Source organism: Parasteatoda tepidariorum, chromosome 1 (assembly GCF_043381705.1).
Source record: "Parasteatoda tepidariorum isolate YZ-2023 chromosome 1, CAS_Ptep_4.0, whole genome shotgun sequence".
In the NCBI taxonomy this organism is placed as follows: Eukaryota; Metazoa; Arthropoda; class Arachnida; order Araneae; family Theridiidae; genus Parasteatoda; species Parasteatoda tepidariorum.
Window position 1 is genome coordinate 28967147 of NC_092204.1, and position 20852 is coordinate 28987998.

Sequence of the window (20852 nt, forward strand, 5' to 3'; positions counted from 1 at the left end):
AAGATCGTCTACCTGCTTGGAAACAACAATAGTGCATTTCAGGAAAGGGAGCTTTAATGATGGATTTTTAAGGAAATTTATTTGATTGTCTGACTCAGCTGCCAGTAGGAAACTTTTTTAATTTGATTAAACAACTTATTTTAGATTCCCATGGATATTTCTTTCTTTACTTAAAATGATACTCTTTACCCAATCGATTGCTATTAAGTACAAAAAGGGGGGGGGATATTGAACATATTCTGACATTAAGGATAATAAAGTTTTTATTATGTTACTTTTAATTTCACTCTAGTTTCTCACAATTTATTAAGAATGTTCATTGATTTTCAGATGGATTAATTTCTAAATGTACACATTTTTTTTTAAAACTTTTAACTTGTTTTATTAGTGTTTTTCATTAGTTTTTTGTACTGATATTCCCGATTCTTGTGTGCTTTCAGAATATTTTGTTTTCTATTAATACAATTGCGGGTTTAAAAGTATTTTGTTTGAAGAATCAAAAAATTAAAATTTTTGATTCGACATCTTTTTATTTCAATTAATATAACTATTAAAAACCCTAAAATTTGAACTTTGCAACAGTTCTATAATTATATACATAATTTAGGCATATAGCCTTACCCATAGGATTCATTGTTTCTCGTTTTTTTGGAATGCTGCCATTTTATGAAGAAAAAAAAGAAACTAAATGATCAATTTTTCATTAGGAAATTAAGGTGATGAATTCGTTATACTCATTTTTTAATGCAATAGTACAATAAAAAAGTTTCTGCATGTCATTCTCGAACTGCTGTCAGTTGCTAGTGCTCCAGTAATAAAATTATACTGAAAACCCACTACCACAAGGTCTGTAAAACTCTAAAACTGTTTTTAGTATCATGGTATACTTACATAATTTAATTAAATTTATTTTATGTTTATATCTTTAATTAGGTCACTCTCTTGCCGATGGACCCACCTGAATTTACTGATGTCTCACCAAATATAAAGAAAATATCCTGTAAAAATAGGTATTTTTAAATGTAGATTCGTATTTTATAATTGTTTATGTAAATTTTTTATCTGATGTTAAGTAGTCCGTAAATTTTGCCAGCATGAAATTTTTTATACAATTAAGTTTTTTAAATTTATTTGTGTAAAGGCTGCTATCTCCTTTTTTAACAATGAAATCTAAATTTACTATTCTAATGCATACTTTTATAGTAAGTATTGTGGTAAAATATAATTTCTTGAATATTTCAATTTTAGATTACCATTGTATTTTTCATAGCTAAGCAGTTATATTGAATTAAAGTATAAAAACATGTGCGTAAAAAAAAATTATTTAAATATAAGAAAGTGTTAAGTAAATTAGATCTTGTAAGGTGAGTGAATTCAGTAAATGTAGTTTGGTTTGTTTTCTTAAATTTAATGTCATCCACATTAAACAAAGTTTTTCCAAAATATTTTTTCCAGAGAAATCTATGAGAAAGGATTGAAAGCATTTGTTTCTTTTATTCGGTTTTACACGAAACACGAATGCAATTTGCTTTTCCGTGTGAAAGGTGAGTTCTTTAATTTGCTTTCTCTGCATCACTTGTTAATAGTTATTTAGATTAAGAGACCTTAATATATGTAATAAATTGTTTTTATGCTTAATTTTTTTCTCACGGTTCTTAGACTTAGATTTGGGAAAATTAGCCAATGGTTTTGCTTTACTGAAGTTACCAAAAATGCCTGAGCTAAAAAAGAAAGAGATCACAAACTTTGTTGCCACTGAAGTAAATTATGAAGAAATTCCTTACAGGTAAAAATTTATTTTCTTTATTGTTAAAAATGAATTCCCTCCAAGTTACAAAAATAATTCGTGTACTAGCTTTAAAATATTTTTATGCTAATATTATATAGTGTTGACTCAATAACTTGTTATTTATTTATAAATAGAGCAATGTTGTGATATTTTTTCCAAACATTATATTTTTTAAAAATTTTAAGTGATTTCCTGAAATATTTTTTAAGTATTTAAAAAAATTTGAAAGAAAGTTTTATGTGTTGTTTACTCTTTTTCTCGAGCCCATATTATATACCAATCAATTCATTGAAACACAATAACATTTCACTTTTCCAAAACCTAAACTGCACTTGCTGATTGTTCTATAAGTGAATATTATAAGTTATTGCTTGCTAATTTAGTCTGAAGCATTGATTTTATTTTGGTATTTTCTTACTCTTGTCTTCGTCGGTATGTCACAAGTGCAAAAGTGGTGATGTAGCATACTACTGGAGCCAGTGTTGTACATTACAAAATTTAGTTAGTAAAGTTGTTTACTTTGGTTTTACTGAAGAAATCTAAAAATTGTAATTTTCATCGTTATTTAATCAATTTTTTTTTTCATGATTACCATTGTTATGTTGTTTGTGCAAAGAAAAATATAAGATTATGATGTAAAATTTGAAAGAATCTTAAAACTATAATCAACTTTAAAAATCAATTAAATCTGCTTCAGAATTTAATGTGAGATGAAGGTTATACAAATGGTTTATTCAAAAATAGTGCCAGATACTTTTAAATTAAAGTATATTTATACCTATAAGATAAAAAGACATTATTAAGTTATCATTATTTAAATTAAATATACCCATTACTTATACCCACTACTTTTTGTAATAAAATTTCATCTTAATTATAATCTAATTATTTCATTATTTGGAATGTTCAAAGTAGATCCAATCCTGACAACTTCGAATAATCGAGGTCTTGCAGACCTACAGTGTATGTCTTCTAAAGAATTATGCAGAATTAATTTAAAAAATCTCTTTTTTTTTTTAACTGTAAAATAAACATGAATTTTTTTTTCACACCAGAAAAAACTATTGTTATAATCTTCTAAAAAATCATTTCTGTAATTTAAGATGTCATTAATTACTCTCAAACAATGACACTTTATTGATTGTTAATAAGAGAACACTAAAGATCGCATCTTTTGTGTGTTTTGCTAGAATTGTCTTTGTTATGTTTCTCACTTAAAAAGTAAATCATATTGTTCATTTTTATTAATAAAATAATTCTCATATTACAATGACTGTTATAACAAGCACTCATGTCTTCAGATAAAGAGCAATAGTATGATGCTATTATTTTTAATCTCATTTTCAAGTAAATGCTACTATTTTTTCTCATTATTTCAGTGATACAAGTAGAGAAAAGCAGAGAAAAATAAGAGTGCAACAGTTGAAGGACCATCCTGAATTAAGAAAAAAAATGTCTGCCAAAAGGGTATAACAATCACATCTTTTCTATTATATATATATATAGTTAAAAAATATAGAAAAAGGCATTTAAAATATAATATAATAAAGATTAACGAAAGGAAAAGAAGAAAAATTTAGTGTGAAGAACACCCCCCCCCCCAAAAAAAAAAATTTAAACGAAAATAGAACATATTAAGTAAAAAATATACAAAATAAAGCATATAAAGCAAAAAAATAGAAAATAAAATGTAAGAAAATACAAAATAAAATGTAACCTATGAAGCGAGTAACGAATTCAAATGAACTTACACATTCCGGAATCTTTTAATAATGATTTAAAATATTTTCGTAATAAGTTTGCAAGATTATAAAAAATGATTCGTAATATAGATTGCAGCACTATGTTCTGAATTCCTATATTTTTTATCAATTTTGTTGATCTTATACTATGCCAGAAAAAAGCTCACTCTTTTTCAGTCTTGGCAATTTATATAACTTTTAAACCAGTCAATCTATTCTTAATGTATTTTTATTTTGCTTTGTTTCGGTTAGTTTAATTTATTCTTTTTTTTTTTAAAACTAATTTGCAATTATGTTATTCTTTTTTTAAAATTATTCTTATGAGATATAGATGCAATTTAAAGAGTAGTTGCTTACATTAATTATTTTTCTACTTTGAATTGCCTCATTTTAGTGAAGAAATGCATCCTGAAGAGGTAAAAGTAAAAATATCCAAAAATCATAAAATTTTAAAAAATTAATCAAAAATTAGTAAAATTAACAACAAAAAGATATAATCTCTTAATCAACCCACGCGACTATATCCATAAAATTTAGCGTTTTTTATAATCATTAATATAGCCAAAGCAAAATATCAATACAATAGTCTGAAGAGCCTTTATAATATTTTAAATATGTTAATTTTGGTATTTTTTCAATTCTGACTTTATTGTAGCATATAAAGGCTTAAAACGAAACATTCTATCTCTTTCACATTCATTAAAAAGTATTTATGCTTGCAACCCTTACCTTGAAAATTTAAAAGAATAGGAGAAATATTTCATTTTTATTGCAAATCACTTCCTCCAAAAGATCCGTCAAAATTCTTTTCTTTGTGTATTATGTAAAATGGCTCTTTTCATTTACTTATGTGTAGAATTATATTAAATTTAAATTGATTTCAAACCATTCAGATAAAGCTATTTAAATGTATTATGATGCTTTGTAAATACCTTATTAAGTTATTAGTGTGTTATTGATATTTTAAATAGTAATATTTCTTATTGTGAGAAATAGTTTTTTATGTCATTCGCCTATATTTTGTTATTCACATATATTTACTAATAAATAAGCAAGTGGTGCGACTTTTCCTTTTTTAATAGAACTTCATTTTAAGTACTTAATTTTATTTCCATAAATACAGGAAGAAAAACTTAAAATGAAGAAATTGCTAACTAAGAAATCTGCTAAGAAAAGAAAGAAGAAATATGTGGATGATGATGCTGATCTTGAAGAATTAGCTAGAGATGCTAGACTTTGTAAAAAATTCAAAAAAGGAAAGGTTAGTGCTTTGATTAAATCACACTTAGCATTCTAACAAGTTGTATGCAAGTTGTTTTTTTAGTTTCAACAAAGTGTCTTTAAATTGTTAAGAATTACAATTAAAATATTTGTCTATGAAATATAAGGGTATGAATTATACTTCATTCATATCTTTTTTTTAACATATTAAGAACATAAATTTTTCTCAAATATTAAATATATGTTTTAAAAATAATAAATGCATATGTTTATATAAATAAAGGACACTAGCGAACTAGAAGTAAATAGAGCAATTTAATTTATCTCATTTTGCTGTTCTATGATATACTAATTATGACATATTGAAAAGTTTTATTTCTGTAAAACAAGAGTTTACTAAACTAAACTAAAACTAAAGTTTTATTTCTGCAAATCTATTTTAAAAATGATCAATTCATATAATCGACCGGGAAGGATGGTGCAATAGTTTTGCATAAAACTTTATTTCTAGGCACGTTTTGTTTGTCTGGCTCTGAAGGCCAATAAAATCCCTCACCAGACCAACTAATAAAATGTATTTGTTTATCCTTGTTAATTCATTAATTAGTTCTGGACACCAGAGATCAATAAGCATTTCAACAACTAGTGTCTTAACCTTCATCTCACCAGTACTATAATTGTTAGAATTTTGTGCATAATTTGTGGTGCAAACTGAAATGGTTCCTGAAATGTTGCAACACATGTAAAACAACTCAGATATATCTTCACCACGCACATACACAAGAATACCTATAGCCATGATACGACAAAGTGTAATGGTTAAACTACCGATTGATGTTTATCTAATAGTCACTTGTGCTCACACTATAATATTCTCTTAAGAAAAAATGACAAAATGTTGAAAATAATATTTTGCCTAAACCTAGTTATGTTTTTTAGATTTAGTGTTAAGGAGAAACTAAAACTAAATTTTAAGAGGAAATTAAAGCATAGAATCTGAAAACATTAGTGATATGCAATAAAAATATTCTTACTAAAAATTCTTATTTATTCTGAAAATTAATAATAATAAAAAAAAAAGTTGTGCTAAAAATTCATTTCGATTTGATTGAAATATGCGGCTTATTTAATATTTATACTATGAGACAGTTGTGAAATTATGAAAAGGACAAGGCAAAATAAGTATTTATCTTGAAAATTTACTTTTACTATCTGTCTAAAAGGTTAGCTACAGAAGTGACTCTGTACAAATTGAAATTGAGCTATTATTCTTAATATTTGATGTATTGAATCTATTACTTTCCTTTGCAAAATATTATTTTTATTGGTTCCTGAACTAAATCTGATGGGTGTATTATATTTGTCTTTTTTTAGAATTATTTCCCCAAAAAAATCACAAGTTTTTTTTTTTTAGAAATTGGGCATAATGCTATATTAAGTCACAAGTTAACAATTTATGGATGCATTTAAAACAAATATTAAACATTAAAAAAGTGTCACATTGTGCTTTTTGTTAACAATATTTTTACATTCATTACATAACTTAGGTTTTTATTTATTTAGATATCAAAAGAAGAGTTTGATGCAGAATTTGCAGCTGATGAAGATTGAATAGGTTGTAAAAATTTGTAAATAAATGTAAATTATATTTTCAGTTATTTTTTTTTTCCTTGAAAATTTCTCATTTCATGGGTATGTTTTTCATCGTATGACCTGGGTGTTACTGAAAATGGGAAGATGGATGAAATATCCACTTTTCTAAAACTAATTTGAAATACTCATTGTTAAATGACATGTGATGAAAACCAGTACAAATATTATGTAAAAAAAAAAATGAGTTTTTCTAAAATAATCTTATAAACTGTCACTCCCCAAATTTGATGATTTTTAGTGTATAACATTAGATATGAAACTGCAGAAAAGAAATGCCTATTTTTCAAAGTAGTTGGGAAAAAAGAATATCTATTTTTTAATGAAGTTGCAGTGAACTTTAAACATGTAAAATTAGAGACCACTTTATTAAAGATGAGCTTTAAGAACAATTTAAAAATAAAGGGAGCTTTTTTTGAGAAACACTTTGATACAGTAACTTATTTCTTATTTGCTAAAATAATTAAATTTTATACAATGCAGGTTCTAAATTTATTTTTCACACATTGAATGAATGAAATCAAATATTTAAAACCAAGCAGCAGACCAAGTGTTCTAAATAAAATATTTTTTTACCATTAAAAAATTGTAGCAATTTTTTTGTATTTAGTGTACGTATTAGTCGATATAAAGGTAAATTATGTATATAAATATTAATAAAATTACTCTGGAAAAAACTGAAGATATTTTTTTTAATTGTTCATCTTTTAATTGAGTTCATGGTTGTGTCTTTTTCAATTAAGATTTTTTAATTGAGAAATATTGCTTGAGGGGGGGATTTCTGGTCAAATACTTCTCCGAAAACATCTAGACCTATTTATAATGAAAGGGTTAAACAAATATTTTTTTTTCTTACACATAAGACATTGTAAAAAAGATGAAACTTTATATTCTGTCAAAGAAGAACAATGTGAAAATTTTTATAGAAACTTAAGTTGGATGCTCCTTAAACTTTTATCAATTTGTTTAAAATCTCATCTCCATGGAAACAATTTTTATTTTAAAAAGATTTAAACAAGGAAATTATTCAATAATTGCATACTATGTAAATTATATTTCAAGAGAGAAACAATGTAAAAAGTGAAGAAAAAAATTATGATCTTACTTATCAGTTATTCTTTTTAGTAAAGATACAAGTTTTTTTTATCTTCCTTACTATTTCAGATTCTATACTTTACTACCTAGTCAAAATTAAAAATATTCATCTAAACCCTTCAATTATTAGCGTAATCATATTAGTCTTCGGTGTGTTGCTCTCTTCAAACGTTGCAAGTTGGTGACTTTTCTGCATTAAAAATAACCAGTTTTTCACCCATCATATTCAATGAGAAAATTAATAGCATAGCTACTTAATTTTAGTACATTTTTATCCGCGGGTATGAAGAATTAAACACAAAATAAGAATTTTGTGAAAAATACTATTTTTCGGCTGACTTAAGTGTCCACTAAATTAAAAAAAATCTATTCAAGTCACTTAAAAACTATTAAATATTTTTTTCTCTCCAAAACTATATTTCCTTATCTTATATTTTTGTAAATTCTTACTGCTATTTTAAAAATTTCTTTATTGAAAACATTGCCCAACTGAAACATATACTTTAGTTGAATTGACATATGAAATAAGTTTTTCCAATATTAAAATTCCTATCTCTCCCTGCACTGGCTAGTTGAAACCATTTCTAATGTTTCGGCAAAGTTTGATACACCAGTTTCATTAAGGATTGAAAGTAAGACAGGAGACAAAGAAAACTCTCGAGTATTGTGTGTAATATTTTAATATAGTTAGTTTCAACAAATTTATAGTAGAGAGACTGTATGTATCAATTTAGAACAATTGTTAAGTAAGGACATACTCTATACATAAAAAGGAGATTTTTTTTTCCTTCATCTAGACACAAAATTAACAAATACTCAAAAATTGTACAATTAATAACAGGAATGCTAACTATACAAAACAAAAAAGAAATGCAACAAAATAAAAAAAAAGATTCCTTCCTTTTTTTCTTTTTTTTTTTAAGTGAATGATAAATGCAGCTCCATTTTCTATAAAAATTAAGGCACATTAGGAAGCACACATTTAAAAATAATCTTAAATTATGTTTTTTAAAATAAAAGGTGCGCGAGCCTTCCAATAGGTTATAATTAGTTTCAAATAGAGAAGAGACTTTAAAACTATTTCCTTAGAACTAAACTAGATTAAGAGTCTAAAAAGCTGTCTTTAAACTATTTATGTTAACAGTGAGATAATAAAAAAGAATTTAAGGTGGCTGTTCCTTCATGTTAAAAGTATAACTGAATCGACTATCACATTTTCATCAAGAAATAATACATTAGAAAATAACCTTTTTTTTATACTAACACTCTGCAAAAAAACAAGTAGTCTCTGAAATTAAAATCTAAAAGTTATTTTGAAAATGATCGAATTTGGGCTTCTTTCAATACAACACAATACAATTTCTTTCAGCTTTTTGCAAACATTAAATTATGCTGCCATATTTTTGGTTGTAAAATTGTTTAATGGATTGTTATGCAAGCTTTAAAAGCAACATCTTGAAAGAAAAAAAGTATGAAGTTCCGTCCAATGCTTTAAACATGAGGAAAATCAACCTTAAAGCTTTAATTTGCAGAACGTTTTGTATAATTTGTTTTGCCCACACATGACTTTAATATCTATTAGAAAATTTTAAAATGTGCATCAATGACAGAAATACACCATCAAATGATTGAAACAATTCTTAAAACATACATTAAAAACAAATATAAAACTTAATGTACATTCACATAAAAGACAACATTCATAAGAAAGGGAAAAAACAGCACAAACAAAAGCAACTTTTTTTTTATATCTTTCTACAGAAATATCTATCAAGCAATTTAGTTAAATATAATTGTATTTGTGATTTTTAATAATAATTTCTTCTTTATATATTTTTTTTACATAAGCGTCGATCCTCATTTATTGCAATATATTGATTCACACATAGAAAAACGGAACCAATGTGTTCCCCCTCTTAATCGCAGTTCAAGGTTAACAGATCACAATTATTTCACAGGGGAACACTGGTTAGGCACGAAATATATTGTAGGTATTCTGGCTGGTAATGCAGTAACTTAAACATGTTAGTAATTCAGGTCTCTCATTGGTGTTTCAACCATCAGAGGCTTGAACACTGCGTTGTGTTAAAGTCAGCGTGTTGCCAGTCAGAATTCTCTGCTGAACACCTTTCATTGGTTGTCTTTGGCAGTAACATGTGTCTTACCCTTCGATTAAAGCACAAAACTAATAAATTCTGGAAAGATGCTCTGTTAAGCTACTCATCTAGATATTTTGACTTCAAATGAAGGAATAAAAAACGGATGATGTGTGTGTGTGTGTGTTTGTAATTGTCCAATGAGAATTCACTTGTATTAGGAGACGAACCGTGATCAATAGTAGGTCTCCATTTCCACCCAACCGCCCGGATTTCGTCGAATCAGGTAACGTCGGATTTCGTCGTAGACGAAGATCAAAATAGAAAATGGAATAGCTGGGAGCCACCAATTAAACCTGCAATGTTTAAAACAAGTTGAAATTTATAATAATTCACACAATGTGTGGAAAGAATGATGTATATAGTATATATATCAAGTGACTCAAAAATGGTTGATGGATTTTAAAAAATGTATGGTTTGCAACATTATGTTTGGGAAACTAACAAATTTAATCCTACCAAATTGCACTTTCAAATAAAATTCCGGCCAATATGTTGCGCTGCAGAATAGGAATAACAACTCCAAAACGATGAATATCCGCTGTCTTAATGTGTTACCATCATCAGAATCTTTCACAATGTGTTGTCATGAACTGAGAATGTCATAGGTTCAATTTCTCTGCAACTCTCACCTGTTGCGCCGCCTATTGATGGGATGAAATACCTAGCTTCCCAAGCATATTGCCACAAATCATAATTTTCTTGCATTCTGTATTATTTTTATTTTATTTTTACACCTGTGATTTTTAGATTACCCAGTATATAAGAATGTTTTTCCAAAAGGGTGTCTAAATGTGTACGTATGAGGCATTTGTAAAATGTTATTAATTTTTATGATACAGTGATATTTGTTTGCTATCAAAGCTCATTTTTTTTTTTTTGCTTAAAATATTGCAGATTTTAACTCTGCACTATATGAATGCCTTCCTGCATTCATTACTTTCAAACAAATTTCATTTTTAATTTTTTTTTATGAAAGCAAAATAGATTTTTTTTCTTCAGAAAATAAAGTGTGAAAGGGAAAGCTTATGCAAATTTATACAGTAATAGGGTCATGACTGGACTGGCTATAAACAAAAAAAAAAAGTGGCAAATGTGAAATACGCAATCCTAAATCTAATTGTTAAAATAATGAAAATTAACAATTACTGTATAATACTACTGTATTTAATTAAAGTATGATTTTTATAGCATATTTATTTTTTTAAAATTTATATTTTGAGCCAAAACTAATACTTTACTGACATTAAATTAACTATTGAAATTATTTGAGAATTTTTTGATGTGCATGTGTAAACATTTTTTACAAATTACAAAAAAATATCCTAACACTTTTTAAATAATTTGAAAGATATTTTTTCTGGTAGCACAACACTGAGATATCTTCTGCGAGTGCGTTTAATATGGTTAACAAAAATATTACTCAACATACTTAATAAATGCATGAAATAAATTGATTAAAATATATTTAAAAATAAAAATATTATTTCTGCGAGGCTATGCCTCTTGCTCACTATTGTTTACAAAGCCCAGAATTTGTGAAAAAAAGTTCCTGTCAAATTGTCATTTCTTTCATTTAAACCTTAAAAACTCCTTTATTTTAAGTACATTAAGCTATGTTTATTCACCAATATAGCTCGTTAATCCTCTAAACTGCTTGTTTTCACAGCTCATAGATTTAACGGCAAGAGAGTGGTTCAGCAGAAAGAGCAATGTTCAATTGCTCAAAATAATTCGAAATTTAAACAAAGATATGTCTTCACACGTTAGAATGTATAAAATCATAATTCTTAAGCTAATTGTTCTTGGTTGACTTCTCATATTCAAATTATACTGGGGGCTTCAACCCCTGCTCGTTGCAATTCACCAGCCCTCAAAACTACATTTAAATTGTTTTATTTAAAAAGACGCATTTGCAATTTTTACATTCGTTTGCTCAAAAATATAAAGCCATTTCTTTTTATGAAAGCAGTCGCATACATCTGAATGTTTACTTAAGGGTCCAAATTTTTTTTTAAAAAAAAGGTAGTTTTTTTTATGTGTGGTTAGAGTTGCATCTGGCAGAGGGGACATAAGCACTTATGAATTTCAACTCATCAAAATTGAATAGATGTTCTGAATGTAGATCGGTAGTACATTCAACATAGTCTCAAAAACTGATGGAGGTGTACTTACTTGAGTGGGAACATCCTGAGACCTTTGTCCATTCCAGGGGTGTAAGAAAGAAAAGCAGCCATAGCAGTTTCAAACACGAGACCAAAATTCAATATGTGGTTTCTGCAACAAACAGTCAGTTGTTTAAAAATGACACCATAACATAAAAACCTCTAACAAATCTTAATGTTAATTCATTGTTTAAACTCTTAATTCTGAACGAAAAACTTTTCCATATCACATCTTGATGGGAAAGAAACGCTTAAATTTTTTAGAAAGATTTATCAAAAATTTTTTCCTTTTATGAAATAATAAATTGTGTGACTTCAGTGAGGAGAGCATTTACAATTTTTTTTTCTCTTTTTAACATAGAACTTGCAACAAGAATTTTTCTTAAAAATCCTTATTATAAAGGCTTTTTTCTGTGACTTCCAAGTTTGCCAATCTCCCTGATGTGTGCATTCTCTGTTTATTTTATATATNTATTTACCTCCCCGTAAATAAGTATTATTTATCTATATATATTATATTTATTTACGTGACGAACTTATAATTTTGAAGAGGGGGAAATTATTTTGCCAAATAAAGTTCCTAATTTGACAGGTGTATTTTATTTGGTTCAATAAAAAAAATTTTTTGTTGCTAATATTTTCACTATATGTTTTGTTTCACCAATATATTACTGATTTAACGATTTTATACATAATAATTCTAGTGAATGAGCTGTGATTGGTCAATGAGTAAGAAATTAAACTATTGTGAATAATTGCGGTTCGATCCAAAACCCTTCAGATCGGAAGGTATTAGAAAGTAAAGGCAGCTTTGTGCGCATTGCCACAATCAGGCCGCTGGTCATGAAATTAAGGAGCCTTAATTTCATAACAAACTTTACCTATATGAACCCCTTGTCCCCAATGAGCTGTTACTTTCCTTTTCTTCTAGTCAATATATAAAGAATCATTAGATGACTAAATATAAAAATTTAAAAAAATTAATTCACAGCTAAGATGAAGACATAATTTTTTACTATCCCAGGAATCGAATAACAAAATGGCATTTTGTTATTCGGTAAATTAACTTGGCATTCGGCAAATCTCGCAGCATACCGAATAGAAAGACAGTCTGACGTCATAGTATATAAATACAGTATATAAACTTTGGCATAAAATAGTTTAAAAATACAATAACTGTATCAATAACTTTTTTATATCTGAATGTTCTTTAATCTTTTCTCCAGAAATGTGAAAAATCACAGTGAGAAACAAGCTCGTGAATAATTTTCTGAAACAGTGGTAACGATAGCAATAACTTTAAATATAAAGTGTAGTGGTATTCAAAAGTATACTTCAAGTTAAACATACTACTTGGTATTGTTTACATTCAATCATAGAAAATTTTAGGTATTAAAAAATTAAGTTTCAGTTAAATTGGTATTTAACTACATGCAACATTCTAAACAAACTGTACTTGTTGTTTCACCATTTGAATTTTTCATTTTCATAAAAGGGCGAGATTTTTTAGGATAAACTAATTGGTATCTCTCGATTTTGGATGAAACTGGCTCATTTGTATTGGGAAATAGAAGTTCTGTACGAGTGATTGACAAACGTGCTTTACAATTGCAAGGAGATGATTAGGTTTGATAAAATACGAAATGGATACCTAAAACGACACTTATGCATTCTTTTTTTTTTTACAACAAATAAGTTAAAGTGTAATGCTTAGTTATTTCAGTTGTGTTTTCGAAACAAGGGACAGAAAATGAATTTTCGTAAATATGCCGAATGACCAAGTAAATTTTGCGAATAGTGAAAATTTTTGGAAGATCACAGCTACCTCACGTGATCCCTCATCTCAACATCCCTGTATGTATGTGTAAATATACATACACAAATATATATGTATATACACAAATATGTATGCATATGTATACACAAAGATTTATATACATAGACAGAAATTTGCTAATATTCTTACGTCATTCCCTGGTGTACGACTGAGTTCCTCCTGGTCTTACAGATGATGAGATCAGCCCATTGCACAATGACGATCGAAACAAAGAACGCTGTATGGCACGTGTACTCCAGGATCTTCCGGTGGAAGTAAGTCTAAAAAAATTTTTTTTGTCTCACCATAAGTATATGTATATAAAATATAAGGACACGCACGCAAAAAATTACAAACTATAGAAGTCTGGTTTACGGAATCGTGGGTAAATTTTTGAAGTAAAAATAAGTTTAAAATTAAGTTGTTTCTTGTATAAACTAATTAGAACTTTCAAACATAAATCTGTTTAAATTAACAAATTGATTTTAAAATCCAAAAGATATCGGGGAAAAAAAGTATGAGGACATAGTTTTTTATTCCATAATCATTGAAAAATTTGCATATTTGAAAACAGAAAATGACAATGGGTTAAAATATTGGTTGTGAATTTTGCACTCTTCGACTTCATTCGTGACTTTAGAACAACTCATAACCGTCGTTGCACAGACGACCCAATTTTTGGGTTTAGGACTACTAATGTTCAACTCCGTAGCCCTGTAATTTTGAACCCAACCCAGAAGACAGAGGAATGCCTGAATTTAGTATTGGATGAAATTTGCGTTCGTGGAGGACTTTTTTTGATGGAGCTAACCCTCATTTGAGTTGCGTGGGGAGAAAAACCTCGAAAACCTCCCACGGTCAGTCTGACGGCAAGGGGTCTAACCCATGATCCGTTTACCACTAAGGATATTTTACGTTAGCACTATCGTCGGTGCGAACCGGGCTCAAAATTCGCATCGACCAGCCATCGCTGGGATTCGAAAACGGTTTACAATGGAAAGCAAACGTTCCATCTCCTGAGCCTGAGTAGATTAAGGAAATCTAAAAATGATGAAAGTGGTGTAAAAATACTAAATGATTTGACAATATACCATGAAGGTATGATATGGTCGCAGCCGCTTAAAGCTATTCTAACTCATCTTTCGTTTCAAATTGATAAATTTAAAAAAAAAAAAGGGCGCACGAACACAGTCAAATGTATATATATAATAGTAATAAATTTTTTCATCTATTCATTTTGTTATGTAAACATAATTTTGTCAAGTTTAAATAAATATCAATGTAAATAGTTATTGATTATTTAATTATTTAAATTTTTTCTGTATCATAGTAATTATACTAAGAGCAATTTATGACGTTAACTTTCGTTATTAGCACCTTTTCCGTAAACAGACAACTTTTGGAAGCGGACAATTTATTCGTTCCCAAGAACGTCCGTCTTACCGAGGATTCACTTATATTATTTGAGCAATCCAATGACAACCTTGTTTTTGTTTTTTTACCAAATACTATCAAAAAACTAGAGGAAAAAATGGTTATGTTCATAAATAAAAAAAATAAAAAAATAAAAATAAAAGAACTTTGAGGTATGAAATTTAGGAGCAAACATTTTATTTAAAATAAAAATGTTAATGAATATTTAATTCCCCAGCACGGTACATCTTTACTGAGTAATAACTCTAGGGGAACTGATTTTTCACTTTATTGATTTGTAAAAACTTAGTAATCCTAAAAATGTAACAGATGGTGATCCAATCGTCATTTTTGTAAAAAATGAACAAAAAACGTTCTTGCTTGTTCTTCAATTATTAACTGTTAAATAATTTATTGTAAAAAATACCACAACGGGCTGCTCAGCAGAGCCCTGAAATGTGACTACAAAGTCAAAATTTGACTTGTTGAAAAGGGCATTTTAATTTGTAAAGCTAACGCGTGTTTTTAAGAAAATCCATTTCGTTCAAAAGTTATAGCAATTAAAAAAAAGTTTCGTGATTTTTGTTTTAAATAATGACTATTCTATGTAGGAAAATTTATCTATTTGAGACCTTTATTTTATAAGTTTGTGCTTTAATTGGTGTCGTAACTAACATTAAAAAAAAAAGAGAAAGTGAGGTTAGATGTTGCCAGATATAACTCAGGATTTTAAAATAAAATTCTTAAAAATATGAAACACTTTAAAAAGATCTGTTTTAAATCTCTCTGTAAAAATTAACTGTTAATAAAATTAATAAAGTTACTGTTATAATAATAAGATTATCGTTATATATAGTTTTTTTTTTCACTAAGGCAAAATTTTCTTTTACAAGTACCGTTGACTATTTTTCCAATCAAGGCAATCTCTCATTTATGATTAACAATTCAAAAAAAATTGTTGTATACAATTATGGCAACTTTATGTTTATTAAAAATTATTTGAAAAAAGCAGACATTTCTAAAAAAAGAAAGAAAATAAAAAACAAATGTGAAGCAATCATGGAGTTGGTAAGCACATTTAAAACTTTATTAGTATTTCAAATTCTAATGTAAATAAGGTTAAACATTCATAGGTCAGAGTCTTACCCATTCTTGTCCGTAGGAGTCTGCCAAATCGTTGACCGATTTAGAGTCCCATTCACTTCTCAATCCCAGCAACCTTGAAGGCCAGAATCCATTCTCTGCCATTATCACAAAATATACGAAGAATCCGGCCGCAGCCTGCATAAAACCAATCTGCCCATACGCCATAGAGATCAACCTATCAAAATGTTGTTCTCTCTTTATCAAATAATATTAAAAATAAACCTCAACATTCCTTATTATTGGTCATAATTACATCGTAATAATTTTCACAAAAATTTTAAAGTACATTTGAAATATAAAGACTAAACAACAGTTAAGGTATTTGCATTCTATGATGTCATGATACAATTAGACTTCGTTCTAAAATTTTAAAATATGAATTAACATCTATTCGAGAAATTATTTTATTTCCTTAGAACTGAAAAAAATTTGAATTTTGTATATATATATTTTTTAATTTCTTAACACATAATATGCTTATTACACAAAATTATCGAATCGACGAACATGACCTATTTCGAATTAATGTTTAATAAATCAGTTATAAAAACCTCAATAATAAATTAAAATTTACAAGAAAAAATTTATTGGCGATCGAAATGGGCTACAGATGGCGTAGAGCAGAACTCTCTACTTATGGCAACACTTCGCATGTTTTCACCATTAGCGTGTGGAGAGTCATAAAAGAAGGAGCACGTTAGTTTCCGTCTTGGTTTTCAAATAGATTAGAATCTTTTAAATTAGGAAACTATATGGAACTGAAAACTACATTCAACATAGTTCTAGAAGAAGGCACCATGAAAATTTGAAAATTTTTTTCTTAAAAATTAAACGCTAAAAATATAAAGAAAAGGAAAAATATCGTAGTACATTCCTATACAACTGAAAAGAGGAGGAGAGGGAAGGGAGAAGGGTTAATGGCATGGAACCAGTCTTCTTCCCAGATGGCGTTTTCGAGTGTTTTCGATCGCCTATTATAAAATCTACACGCTTTACTGTGTTATGGTTGACAATTTTTCCTCCCTTTTGACTCACTGCATGATATTTACGAATTTTTGATCGCTGTCGAAGGAAAATGAGAACCGAATTTTGGATCGCAACTTACGAATGCGCCATCTGGGGAGAAGACTGGTTCTATGTCTAGTGCCTACTCCTTTCTTTCTCCTCCTCTGTTCAGATATATGGAATGTGTTACAAATTTTCCTTTTTCCATAATATTTTTCGCATTCAAAATATCAAAAATATATTTTGAAATTTTCATAATGCCTACATTAAGCACTTTGTTTTATGCAGTTTTAAGTTTCATATAATTTCAAAGCTGAAGTTTTTTAATCTGTTTGAAAATGAAGACAGAAATGGACGTACTTCTTACTCCTATAGCTATCCGAACGCTACTGATAAAACATGTCTAGTGTTTACCATGGGTTAAGAGTGCTGTTACGAGCCACCTTTAGCCTGTTTCGATAGCCAATAGGCTAAATATATTCTTTTCTCACTACAGTGATTGGAGGTGCGTGAATCGCATGCGGTGTGAACGATCCCTAAGTTCTACCAGTTCTTTTAGATAAAAAAATAGATAGGCTTTTTACCTTTCATTGACGAGTTTGTCCTTTTGGGGATTTCTCGGTTGCCTCTTCATAATGTCACTTTCTGCCTTCTCGTAAGCTAGGGAGATGGCAGGGACCTTTTCAAAAAAAGAATAAAAATACTTAACTCACTTCAAGTAGCAACAAAATTTAAACAAGAGATAAACGATTAACCTTTTAAAAGAAAATAACACAAAGAATCACCGAATGAGGTGGTATTGAAATAAAGTCAATGCTTGAAGGGTATTTCTTCCGCGCAAGCGAAAAAAAAGTCGCCACCGGAAAACTAAAAAAAATTTAATTTCGATATTTTGAAATTATTGGATGATTAGGGTTAATTAGCCTAATTGACAGTAATGATAAATATCAAATTTTTATTAAGTCTGAAGTCTCTAACTTGAATCTTGTGTTCGTTGAAAAATAAATAGAAAAGCAAAATAGAAAGCGCTTTATTTCAATGTTTTGTAATTATCAGAATATTTTGAAATAATCGTGATAATTAGAGCCATTAGAAATACTTAGCCTAATTGACAGTGATGTTTTAACATGTTTTTACTGATAAAGAAGTCTGAAATTTAGTCCATTGCGTTCTTTAAGTTATAAAGAAAAGTAAAAAGATTAGTTTAGATTTTTTATAATTATTGGGGTAATTAAGGGTTAGCCTAACTGACAATGCTAACACGCTTTTACAAGGAAAAAAATTCTGAAATATGGATGATTTGTTCTCCATCAGGTAAAAAGAAAAACTTAAAAAGTTTAGTTTCCATATTTGAAGCTGTGGGGGTAAATAATGGGTGATTAGCTAATTGCCAGAGATGCTACATGACACGTTTTAACCAAGATAAGAGTCAAATTTAGACCACGTGCTCTTAAATGAAGCAAATGGAAAAATTTAAAAAGCTTCATTTTCAGATCTTGCTACCAATGGGTTATTTAGGTGCAAATACAATATTTGCCAAAAATATGCTCCCATAAATTATCATCATGTAATTGGCGCAGACTAGTAAATTTTTTTGGTTTCATTTATCCACGAGTTGACAAATTTGCGCGTTGAGAAGCGTTGCGTTCGAGCAGGGAAAGGACAATGTAATGAATTTGTAAAGGCGACTAGTAAATACATTTTCTGTATTTACTTGCGAAGAGTCAAAAAATTAATAAATTGTCTTACCATGTCAGTGCCCAAATCAATGCAGAGGATGGTGACTGTTCCGAGAGGTAAGGGTATGTCAGCCAGGATGAAAACCAAGAAGGGAGTAATCTCAGGAATATTACTAGTCAGGGTGTAAGCGATGGATTTTTTCAAGTTGTCGAAAATCAGGCGACCTACCAAAATAACAAATATTTTAAAAAATGAAACAATTTTTTCTCTCCAATGACTTCTTGCTGAAAAAGAAATTAACTACACGTAAAAATGCTCAGATGGTGTAACTTTTCAAGCAATGAAAAATTAGACCACAGAACGTCTTTAAAATACTATAGATTTTCTGTATCATCTAGAGTTATATGTTGGGTATTTCACTACACCACTTAAGTGGTTGCCACAATTTTTGGCGTTGAAATGCTCTAACATTTTTTACAGTTCCATGAGTTTTCGATAACAAATATATTTTAAATGGAAAAATTGCGTGAAAGCAATACCTTCTTCCACACCAGTGACAATGGATGCAAAGTTGTCATCGAGAAGAATCATGTCTGCTGCTTGCTTGCTGACGTCACTGCCAGAGATGCCCATGGCCACACCAATGTCAGCCTTTTTGAGGGCAGGGGAGTCGTTCACTCCGTCACCCGTGACAGCAACAATGGCCCCCTGTCTCTGACACCCTTCTACTATGATCAGTTTCTGTTGGGGAGATGTTCGGGCAAACACAATCTCTGTATGTTCTCTCAGCAGTTCGTCCAACTCATCGGCAGACATCTCTCTTAGCTGCCCTCCATGGACGACGGCTGCTTTCGCATCCCTAGATTTTGTAAAGAAAAATAATTTTAATCATTTGTGTAGAAATAAATTAATTTTAAACAATCAATCATATTCTTAAATAAAATTGTTAAAGTAAAAAATCAGTTGGTTGGTTTTAATGCCACTTGCCACACGGGCAAGCTTGCTTGGTGAAACCCAGCAAATTTAAGGCAGCGAGTACGATTCTTGTTTTTCAGTGGTGCCATCTATGGCCAAGAATTCGACTTCTGCCACATCATACGTCACATTTGTTTATGAGGCTCTATCTCATTCATACATCCATTCATTCATCCACAGATCGTAATTTTGACCTGAATCAGAGAACGATCGATCTCCAATCCAGTACCCCCAGAGGTATTGATTTGTTATGGGAACATGGAGGGGTTTACGACTCGACAGAATTTTAACGAGCATCAGTCACTAACTAAAGTTCCGGATTACGAAAACTTTTTCCAACTGTTATTTACGTAAAAGTTCCCTCATATATGCATGCAGAGTATCTTCTAATGAAGTCTGATTTCACCGATTTTGATTTACTTCTGTATTTTACTTTAATTATGATTCTCTAATAATTTTATGAAATTAATAAGAATTTATTTTCCAATAATACTTTGTTTCATTCGGAAAATTGATAAAAATTTGCATGACTCAACGCTTTATTTCATCAAATCTCTATATCTAAAAAAAAGTTACGTTACTGCATTTTCAGAACATCATCGCCGTGAACGTTATTTATTCGTGTAATGTCAGAGCTATTGGATGACATTTTAAGAGATATGTGCGAAGAACAATTTGATATAGTATTGTCATTAATGTATTAATATACAAATGTTTAACATCAAGACTTACTGTACAAACTTATAAACGCCCACAAGACATTGTTAACTTTAAATGAAAGTGTCAAGAGAAGATGCAGCAACGCAAGGTAAACCTGATGTGAGGAAAACAAACCTGAACCTGAGATATACCGATTACACCTAGGGTGAGGGGAAATACCTTTGCTGTGAATAGACTGTGTAAAGAGCTTTTTTCTCCGTGAATGGCAACAGAGCTAAAAATTTCAAAAATGGAATTTTCAAAAGTGTGGTAATGTGTCGTGAGCATTTTTGCTATCTC

General features: G+C 29.1%; 2 protein-coding genes across 3 annotated transcripts in view; one reads left to right on the forward strand and one right to left on the reverse strand.

The window, feature by feature from the left end:
- The window catches only part of LOC107457333 (ATP-dependent RNA helicase DDX55), a 31035-nt gene extending 24629 nt beyond the window's left edge, over positions 1–6406 (forward strand). The window contains exons 12-17 of the mRNA XM_016075478.3: positions 934–1010; positions 1456–1544; positions 1660–1786; positions 3169–3256; positions 4655–4792; positions 6316–6406. Coding sequence (XP_015930964.1) covers positions 934–1010; positions 1456–1544; positions 1660–1786; positions 3169–3256; positions 4655–4792; positions 6316–6363 — 567 coding nt within the window. The 3' untranslated portion in view covers positions 6364–6406. The remainder of the gene's footprint in view (positions 1–933; positions 1011–1455; positions 1545–1659; positions 1787–3168; positions 3257–4654; positions 4793–6315) is intronic.
- A 1753-nt stretch (positions 6407–8159) lies between these two features.
- Positions 8160–20852, reverse strand: part of LOC107457342 (sodium/potassium-transporting ATPase subunit alpha) — a 104828-nt gene continuing 92135 nt past the window's right edge. For both annotated transcript variants that reach the window (XM_071178023.1, XM_016075488.3), the window contains exons 14-20: positions 19418–19737; positions 18948–19102; positions 17783–17877; positions 16194–16368; positions 13785–13915; positions 11829–11930; positions 8160–9949 (exon numbers count right to left, since the gene is read on the reverse strand). In XM_071178023.1, the coding sequence (XP_071034124.1) occupies positions 9829–9949; positions 11829–11930; positions 13785–13915; positions 16194–16368; positions 17783–17877; positions 18948–19102; positions 19418–19737 (1099 nt within the window). In that variant the 3' untranslated portion in view covers positions 8160–9828. The remainder of the gene's footprint in view (positions 9950–11828; positions 11931–13784; positions 13916–16193; positions 16369–17782; positions 17878–18947; positions 19103–19417; positions 19738–20852) is intronic.